Source organism: Haliotis rufescens, unplaced genomic scaffold (assembly GCF_023055435.1).
Source record: "Haliotis rufescens isolate VD_foot unplaced genomic scaffold, xgHalRufe1.0.p SCAF_15, whole genome shotgun sequence".
NCBI lineage: Eukaryota > Metazoa > Mollusca > Gastropoda > Lepetellida > Haliotidae > Haliotis > Haliotis rufescens.
The window spans coordinates 20,058,422-20,069,182 of record NW_025963835.1 but is presented as its reverse complement, the minus strand read 5'-3'; the positions used below and the strand labels follow the sequence as shown (position 1 = coordinate 20,069,182).

The following is a 10,761-nucleotide window of genomic DNA, read 5'->3' as shown; positions in this document are numbered from 1 at the left end:
GCCTGTACTAACACAAGGAGATGCATGTACTATCACAAGGGGATGCCTGTACTATCACAAGGGGATGCCTGTACTAACACAAGTGGATGCCTGTACTAGCACAAGGAGATACATGTACTAACATAAGGGGATGCATGTACTAACATAAGGGGATGCCTGTACTATCACAAGGGGATGCCTGTACTATCACAAGGGGATGCATGTACTATCACAAGGAGATGCATGTACTAACACAAGTGGATGCCTGTACTAGCACAAGGAGATACATGTACTAACATAAGGGGATGCATGTACTAACATAAGGGGATGCATGTACTAACATAAGGGGATGCCTGTGCTAACACAAGGAGATGCATGTACTATCACAAGGGGATGCCTGTACTATCACAAGGGGATGCCTGTACTATCACAAGGGGATGCATGTACTATCACAAGGAGATGCATGTACTAACACAAGTGGATGCCTGTACTAGCACAAGGAGATACATGTACTAACATAAGGGGATGCATGTACTAACATAAGGGGATGCATGTACTAACATAAGGGGATGCCTGTACTAACACAAGGAGATGCATGTACTATCACAAGGGGATGCCTGTACTATCACAAGGGGATGCCTGTACTAACATAAGGGGATCCCTGTGCTATCACAAGGGAATGTCTGTACCAGCAAAAGTAGATTCATTTATTAACACAAGGGGATGCCTGTACTTACACAAGGAGATGCATGTACTAGCACAGGAGATACATGTACTAACATAGGGGGATGCATGTACTAACATAAGGGGATGCATGTACTAACATAAGGGGATGCCTGTACTATCACAAGGGGATACATGTACTAACATAAGGGGATGCATGTACTAACATAAGGGGATGCCTGTACTATCACAAGGGGATGCCTGTACTATCACAAGGGGATGCATGTACTATCACAAGGGGATGCCTGTACTATCACAAGGGGATGCCTGTACTATCACAAGGGGATGCCTGTACTATCACAAGGGGATGCATGTACTATCACAAGGAGATGCATGTACTAACACAAGTGGATGCCTGTACTAGCACAAGGAGATACATGTACTAACATAAGGGGATGCATGTACTAACATAAGGGGATGCATGTACTAACATAAGGGGATGCCTGTACTAACACAAGGAGATGCATGTACTATCACAAGGGGATGCCTGTACTATCACAAGGGGATGCCTGTACTAACATAAGGGGATCCCTGTGCTATCACAAGGGAATGTCTGTACCAGCAAAAGTAGATTCATTTATTAACACAAGGGGATGCCTGTACTTACACAAGGAGATGCATGTACTAGCACAGGAGATACATGTACTAACATAGGGGGATGCATGTACTAACATAAGGGGATGCATGTACTAACATAAGGGGATGCCTGTACTAACACAAGGGGATACATGTACTAACATAAGGGGATGCATGTACTAACATAAGGGGATGCCTGTACTATCACAAGGGGATGCCTGTACTATCACAAGGGGATGCATGTACTATCACAAGGGGATGCCTGTACTATCACAAGGGGATGCCTGTACTATCACAAGGGGATGCCTGTACTATCACAAGGGGATGCATGTACTATCACAAGGGGATGCCTGTACTAACACAAGGGGATGCCAGGGCTATCACAAGGGGATGCCTGTACTATCACAAGGGGATGCCTGTACTAACATAAGGGGATCCCTGTGCTATCACAAGGGAATGTCTGTACCAGCAAAAGGAGATACATTTATTAACACAAGGGGATGCCTGTACTTACACAAGGAGATGCATGTACTAGTACAAGGAGATACGTGTGTTAACACAAGGGGATGCCTGTACTAGCACAAGGAGATACATGTACTAGCACAAGGAGATACATGTACTAACATAAGGAGATGCATGTACTAACATAAGGGGATGTCTGTACCAGCACAAGGAGATACGTGTGTTAACACAAGGGGATGCCTGTACTAGCACAAGGAGATACATGTACTAACATAAGGAGATGCATGTACTAACACAAGGGGATGCCTGTACTAACATAAGGGGATGCCTGTACTAACACAAGGGGATGCCTGTACTAACATAAGGGGATGCCTATAAGGGGATGCCTGTACTAGCACAAGGAGATACATGTACTAACATAAGGAGATGCATGTACTAACACAAGGGGATGCCTGTACTAACATAAGGAGATGCATGTACTAACACAAGGGGATGCCTGTACTAACATAAGGGGATGCATGTACTAACACAAGGGGACGCCTGTACTAACATAAGGGGATGCCTGTACTAACACAAGGGGATGCCTGTGCTAGCTCAAGGAGATGCCTGTACTAACACAAGGGGATGCCTGTACCAGCACAAGGAGATACATGTATTAACACAAGGGGATGCATGTACGAACATAAGGGGATGCTTGTACTAACACAAGGGGATGCCTGTACTATCACAAGGGGATGCCTGTACTAACACAAGGGGATGCCTGTACTATCACAAGGGGATGCCTGTACTAGCACAAGGGGATGCCTGTACTATCACAAGGAGATACATGTTCTAACCTGTTCTAACATAAGGGGGTGCCTGTACTAGCACAAGGAGATAAATGTACTTACATAAGGGGATGCCTGTACTAGCACAAGGAGATACATGTACTAACATACGGGGATGCCTGTACTAACACAAGGAGATACATTTACTAACATAAGGGGATTCCTGTTTTAACACAAGGGGATGTCTGTACTAGCACAAGGAGACACATGTACTAGCACACGGGGATGCCTGTACTAGCACAAGGAGATGCATGTACTAGCACAAGGAGATGCCTGTACTAACACAAGGGGATGTCTGTACCAGCACAAGGATATACATGTATTAACACAAGGGGATGCCTGTACTAACACAAGGAGATGTCTGTACTATCTCAAGGTGGAGTAAAAGTCAATATATATTAAATGAATACAATTCGTCAAAATTCTCTCTGACATTAACACAACCTATTCTTGAAAACTCTTCTGAGGTATGGGATAACTATTCTGGCAATATTTATACAGCTGAATTCTGCTAGATTTGTTACAGGCTTGATTAAAGTTTGCATCAACGGAAAGCTTATATTTCGCAATGGGTTTTCCACCTTTAAAAGAGAGAAGAAACATCATAAAAACAAAACAAACTAAAAACACAAAATGACAAAAGAACGACATACCAAAACAATGCGTTACCTCACAATAGATCAGCTGTTTCAAATTATAATCTGCGTGAAAAGTGTTCCTTTTGCCAGAACATTTACGTTTGAAAAGCGATTTAGTATAGTTTCTTAAAGGTAAGTTGCAAAATTAGTATTTCTATCACTACAATTAAAACAAGATAGCATTCAAAAGTTATTAGCGCTCCATATTATTTCAGTGATGGAAATCGTGCAATTGATAATATCCTCCTGAGGCATAGATGTAGCAATATGAATGTTGATGTGTTTTGAGTTAATTTGTAGGACTTCATTTTAACAGCGATTCACGGACTGCTGTCGTAATAACATTTCATAAAGAAACTTTATAAATTAACCACAATGTATAAATGTTCCACGAGTACATTTTCAGCACATTACAGCCGAGTTCGGAAAGGGTGGAAACTGCACTTTCAGTTAAGTCCTTTTCCTCGGGAAGATGTCAGTTAACTCGTTAGGTCTTTTGGAAAACTACATGTTGATTTGGAGTATCGAGAAAAACAAGCGTCTCATAACAAACAAGTCAGCGAGCAAGACCTCGATTTAGTCAGTATTCCTTATAATATGCAAAACAGGGTGGCCGGTGCAGTTTACGCCATGTAAAAAATGACAAATGATTATCACAATGCACAATAAGCTGCTTTTTAATAAGGTTTATTTTAAGATTGTGTAGAAACATCCTTAACTAACACAGTTATATATCAAAAAGTATGCTGCGTATTTAATATGTACATTTCTGGTGGTAAATTTGATAGGACTTAAGATCTTGATACTGAATCAAGTCAAGATGCATAACCATATCAACCAGTCGCACTCCCCAACATCATGTCAAATAAAAAAAAGAACAATCCAGCGGTAAATACCTCAGATAACCAGTTTTGTTTAACATTATCCTCTTAACCTCCAAGCATTAAATAATATTAATGCGGGTGACGATTACAATGCACTCTCAACAATCTGATCCTATGGCTGAGAAGTCTACATTGACTTAAACAATGCATGATGCAACGTCCAGTTTCTCCAAGTTCCAGCCATATGACAAGCCAATCTCAGTTTGTTTTACATAAAGTTACAAAGCGCAAGACAGTAAACTATACCCGAATCGAAGCAACGTCTTGAATACATTTACATTTTACATTAGATATGGACACGTAGTCCAATGCCATCGTAGTTCTGATTTCTGAGTATTTGAGTCCGTCTTTGTATTCTGATATTACGCGCATTTGTGTCAATTCTGTTCAGGGCAGAGTGAACCTGATGTTGTCCCTGAACTTGCTGTCCTTCATCTTTTCCTGGTACAGCTTGTCAAACATCTCGTTCTGATCTGGTGTCAACCAGTTCTGCCAGTCACCAACCTGACCTGAAACGAGGAACATAATAAAAGTAGAATGAGTGAGTTGGCTTTAATACTTTTCCAGTTGTCCACGGGGAAATCTGAAATATGATTGGATAAAATTTAAAGTCAAGAATGAACTTGGCACCATTAATGTTGTGTACACTTGAGTATTTAAGAATGGAGTTTGATGAAGCTTTGGGTGAACAGCTTTGAATGTTTTGTGTATGAAACACGGTTCAAATTTCACGAGATTTTAGATTAAGTTACGTTTGTGTCAAATGTCAGAAATTGCACTGCAGTTTCTGCTTCAAAGTTGTACTGCCCTGGGCGTGTGTTTTACCAACCAGAGTTTATGCTGTTAAGCCGAAAGAGTTTGTAACTTTGTAGCATGTTGCTGGAAGCAAAGTCTTTTCTGTTTCAAAGTCATCCAAAATCCCAAGAAGAAAGAAAAGGTAGAGAGTTTCGACAAGCGGGTACTAGTGTCAAGAGGTGTCCTGATTTACTGATTTAAATACTACGATGACACAGACTTTAAACACGGACGACGGGACAGTTGATGTAATGTCCTGACTTGCAGCTACTCGGAAGGTGTTTAATTCAGTTTTCATAAACAGGTATTTAAAATCATCTTTAATTTCAAAACCCATTTTAATTTATTTTCATGCCTTTGAGACATTCCCTCATCAGCCGGCTGGATGTTAAGGTGACCTTTGGAACAGTCGGTCATACAACATAACTAGCTTGATACATTTTGAAGAGAAACGTAAAGACATTTTGACAAAACCTGTAAAAGGAGGTAGAGGTTTGGACACGACTGCACACAGTCTCTTGAAATTAATGCTTCACCTTATTTAGACGAGAGCAACGTTAAAAAACAAGGGAAACAATAAAAACAATAATGTCGTTATTATTACCCATAACTCCTTTAGCTTACCTTTCCTGTAAACAAAAAGTTTGCCCTTAAACTTAGGATCATATGGTTCCTTGTCCTCCTTCATATTCTCAAAAGAACATTTGTCCGCCACGGCGTTGTACAGTGAGTCATCTGCAGATACTCCCAGAAACACTGCCAACTTCCGTATCTCTTCCACGGGGTTCTGGAGACAAAATCAAGTCCATGCATAAGTTATTCATCAAAGTGTTCATATCCCCATAATAATACATACCTTCTGTGCCGTGACGCTATTTCAGTGGACATTAGCCATAGAAGTACTGACCTGCTTCATGTCTTCATAGTAAATAATGTGTATTGGATGTCTGTCTCGCTGGGCCTCCATGTCCTTCTCCCACTGGAGGATAGCATCGAACCAGGATCCGTAGTCCGCTACAAGAGAATGATTTGCTTCTACATATATGACTTGGAAACTTTTATGCATCAAAAACAAGTTACTGGCTGAAACATATTTTGTTATCAAAAGTTTCAAATGGTCGAGCCTTCAGCTGGGATCCTAAGTCCGCTACAACAGCTCGTTTACATTTGCATGTTTTTGTTGATGTATAATATACCTTAAAAATGGAAATGACTAATATAACGTTACAATCGTTACTGACTTTATTTCAGTCCCCCATCCCAATTTAAATCACATTATAAGCCGATCTTTTCCTCTGATGCGATGACTCTCTCCATCAAGAAATACATAGGAGGTCACGTCATGTGAACGTTATCATATGCCAATCAATGTGAAGACCATTCAGTTCCCGGTACTAGCTGGCAAAGTATTCGGATCGACATGGCACAATCTTCCAACAGTTTTGTACACCACCCAAGGGGATTCCAGGTGAGACAATACACTGCCCATACCCCCTTAAAAATGAATTTGACAAAAAAATGACACTTTTTAAATTTATCAAAACCTTACTAGGCTGAAACCATTCGCCGCAACACTGCAAGCGTCAGGTCCAAAACACAACTTTGACACCCGTATCAAATAGATCCCGATCAAATAACATTTCTTCTTGTTTCATTTATAGCCACTGGCAATGTTCCAGCTAAATGACGGCGGTCTGTAAATAATCGAGTCTGGACCAGACAATCCGGTGATTAATATCATATGCATCGATCCACGCAATTGAGATCGATGACATGCATCAACCAATTCAGCGAGCCTGACCACCCGATCCCGTAAGTCGCCTTTTACGACAAGCATAGTCGCCTTTTAAGGCAAGCATGGGTTGCTGAAGACCGAGATTTCCAAATCTAAAGGTTCAATCTCGTTTTAGAAAACTGACATCAGATTATCTCGCCAACCCACGCATAATCTATTTACATGTGGTGGTGAAAGTTCTTTCAAGGTTCACCTGACGTGACAGCATTCTGGAAGGTTTGCCCCCAAAAATAGGTAGCTGTCGAATCAGAGTAATTGGTCTGATTTCAAGGAGATTGCAATGGCAAATGTAGATGAGGTGGTCAGGCTCGGTGACATGGTTGATGGCGATAGTTGGATGGTTGCTCACAATATTAATCACTGGAGTGTATAATCCAAATTTGATTGCGGCGTTAAATAACAAAGAAACAAACAAATGACAAATGTCTTACTTTTCCCAGCCAGAAAGAAAGGGAGATAATCGTTTAACGATCCATTGTAATTCTTGTACAGATTCTCGAAAGATTTATGGTGGTTATAGAAGGACACGGCAACATCCTTAGGGTTTCTAAGGACATAGATCATCCGACACTTCTTCTCTCTGGCTTGTAACGGAAGTTGGTTGTACCGGACATGCGTGTTGAGGACACGAGGGGATGCTGGGAAGGCGTCTATGACTTCCTGTGGCTGCAGCTCCACCATGACTTTGCTCTTCCAATGAGGGATGGTCTCCGCCTTACCCTGGAGCAGCATGGACGTGATCTCCCAGGTCTAATGTGTACCTGGGAACATCAGGCATCTAATTCGAGTATTGTACTGGTATTTGGTAGTACGTCATAAATAATAACTTGCTGAGTGGGACGACATTCATATGACGTTTGGTGTAAAGGTTAAATCGTCAGCATAATTTATGTCACCCCCCCCCCCCCCCCCCCCCTCCCCCCTTAACAAGTGGCATGTAACCAACATACGACTAGCCAAAGACTAGCACATGAACAATTGTTTCTTTAATTGGTTGGCAGATGACCAGTAGTTGCTCAACGTGTAGTTTCGTCAAGAATTTGTCAAGAATCAATCATAATTCTTCCATGCAGCTTACGTAGAGCGAATGCATTTGCAACATTTCTTCAACGCGCATATTCTTACCGAAAAGAAGTTGGAAACTGTCATGTTCACAAATTACAAGTCTGAATGGAAAGATATTATGAAAAATGAGGATAAAAATCGAAAACTTCGATCCTACAAGACGTTTAAACACCACTTCGAATGCTTGGTTGGTTTGTTGTTTTACGCCGCACTCAGCAATATTCCAGCTATATGGCGGCGGTCTGTAAATAATCGAGTCTGGACCAGACAATCCAGTGATTGACCTCATGAACATCGATCCACGCAATTGGGATCAACCAAGTCAGCGAGTCTGACCACCCGATCCCGTTAGTCGCTTTTTACGACAAGCATAGTCACCTTTTACGGCAAGCATGGGTTGCTGAAAACCTATTCTACCCCGGATCTTCACGGGTTCAACGTCGAATGCGAAAAATATGTCAAAGTCCATTTGTAACGCAAGCAGTGGAGCGTGCTTGCTAAATTTAGATGTTGTGTAGCCCCAATAAGAATAGACTGGACGCTATGAGAATATTCCAGCAGATCACAGAAAGTGTTTTAATTGTGTTAATTGTGTAGAAGATGAGGCTCATTTGTTGTTAAGCTGTCCTTGATTTGCTGTTTTAAGGTTAAGATTTTTGACGGAAATATGGCCCGGTTTTAATGTGTTTTAACAACTTGCCCTACTTTTATCAAATGATGGCACGGTTTCTTCTGTAGCCAAAATCTGTTTCAATATCTCAGAGCAGTGTTTTTACCATCTCTCATAAATCGCGCGGCGATTAGTCGCAATTTAGTTTTACTGTATATAATAGGTATGTTCTTTGTAATTGTAATTGTAAAATATTTACCATGTACAACATACGCATCTCAAGGGTTATGCCTACCGCAGCTGACAAGCGAGCAGGTTTATTAACAATCACAAATAAATACACTCATCAAACTTTCATCGTCTTTCAAGTCGAATCCACGAATCTGTCAACACCGCCTCCGTTTTCAGCTACCTGAAATATACAATTCCCAACTAAAATTGTGACCAAAGCAAACATGTTGTAACAAGTTTTGCAGTTGTTATTCAGAAATGTTCCCACATCACACTAAACACATCGTATCACTCAAATACAAGGATCTGCCCTACGGCTAAATTTTGCCCAACGGCTCAACTTTGCCCAACGGCTAAACACTCCAATACTTTGTAACCTCAAATTCTTGAGCCAATATTTTGCAAGATGTAAAATCTGCTCGCCTGTGTAATGCGAAGACCTCGAATGGTTCAACACAGTCAGTGAACACTACACGTCACCTTCCTCACGTGACTTTATGACACCACATTCACGTGCAATGTACCTGGCTGCGGCAGGCAAACTCTTACCGTATTTAACGCATAATAAATTAATTCTCTCTGTCTGTCACAAAGTTGTCGCTCTCGCTCTGCCATCTCCCTCTGTATTTAAGGTGTAATAAAGCCTAATAATAGAACGACATTATATAAATTTCATTCTCTTTTCTTAAGTACATGTCATCCATGCACATTTCTTCCGTTTGCGCAGCATGTCTATTGTCGAGGACTACGACATGGGAGGTAACGCCATCAGCTTCCTGGAGGTCGATGGTTTTCGGTATCCTATCGTTGACCCAGAAATAGTCAAGGGCATGTCGCAGCTGAAGGCCAAGGATGACGATATCTTACTACTGGCGTATCCAAAATCAGGTAGCTTCACTGGCATCTGCGTAGCATAGCCCCTCATCCGTTCATCGTCTGATAAAAGTTTATCTACATAACGCTACTGGGGGCTAGAATTTGTCCCGTTAGAAACGTCTGACAATGTGCGCTGTTGGATTTACAGCGCACTTCTACACCTCCATTTGATAAGTGATGTATTTTCTAAAACAAGACCATGTAACGTCCATCCTCTGTGGCTACACCTTTAGTCAATGACCCAGGCAAGCCTTACATGAAAGTATCTAAAGGCCAGGGTGCATATGATCTCCTCATGCTGTTGAAGTACATGATAACCAAGGGATCATGTCAACATCAGCGTGTCTTGCAGTTGTTGGAACCCCCTGAAGACCCCTTTAATGCCTCCTTTGACCCACTGCAACAACGTACAGGTTATACACTAAAGGGTTACCAGTCCATGTGAGCTTACAAATACTACCATTCCAGCCATTTTCATCGCTATCATAATCGTCTCAAAGGAATCGTCTAACACAGGCTACCTACTTTAGATTTGTTGTTCTGTAATCCAGTTCGCCACTCCATCTCTCTGCCCTGCCCCCCAACACACACACACACCGTCCGTCACACGCCGCCCCGCTTCCTTCCTCTTCCTCTCACCCCTCCGCGCATGCGCCCGAAAACCCAATCCTGTCACTTCCCGCGAGATCCCGTCATTTCGGTGAGATCCCGTCACTTCCATCGAGATCCCGTCACCTCCGGCGATATTCTGGCTATTCCGGTTAGATTTAGAGATGCATATTAAATCCAATAGCGTACATTGGCATTCTTGTCGAATGTGACGATGCGAAGTTCCAATGGCCAGAAGTGACATAGAATACTGATATCAAACAGGAAACCGATGTGGGGATGCAGTAACCGCAGCTTCTTCACCGGTAATAGTGACTTGTTTTGTTGGTTATTGACAAACTATAACCTTAAATTAGAAGTGGCTATCGCTCATTCACCAATTGAAACTTAGAAAAAAAATCCCACCAAAATACATCATCATTCAATGTCATGGCAGAAATAATATCAATTGTAGACTTTTAATGAAACTACATACTTGACCAGCTGCTAGAGGTCTTTCTACCCAAAAAAGAAACAATTGCTCATATTCTATATGTTGGTCTCATGGCGTCTTTTTTATGGGGGGTGGGGTGCGGATGGGATTTCATATTTGATGACGATTTATCTTTGATTGATAACACCAGTCTACATCCGTCAAGGGAATATTGTCCCACTGAGCGAGTTATTGCCATGTTATACGGTACTACCAAAT

The 10,761-nt window shown here is 41.6% G+C and overlaps 1 protein-coding gene across 1 annotated transcript; it reads right to left on the bottom strand.

Moving 5' to 3' along the window:
- Positions 1 to 4,253: 4,253 nt before the first annotated feature.
- On the bottom strand, positions 4,254 to 7,434 carry LOC124135161 (sulfotransferase 1B1-like). The gene is made up of 4 exons (XM_046500382.2): positions 7,111 to 7,434; positions 5,792 to 5,898; positions 5,509 to 5,671; positions 4,254 to 4,598 (listed from the first exon to the last, which is right to left on the bottom strand). The coding sequence occupies exons 1-4, from the start codon at positions 7,409 to 7,411 to the stop codon at positions 4,477 to 4,479; spliced, it is 693 nt and encodes a 230-aa protein (XP_046356338.1). The 5' UTR covers positions 7,412 to 7,434; the 3' UTR covers positions 4,254 to 4,476.
- Positions 7,435 to 10,761: the final 3,327 nt, after the last annotated feature.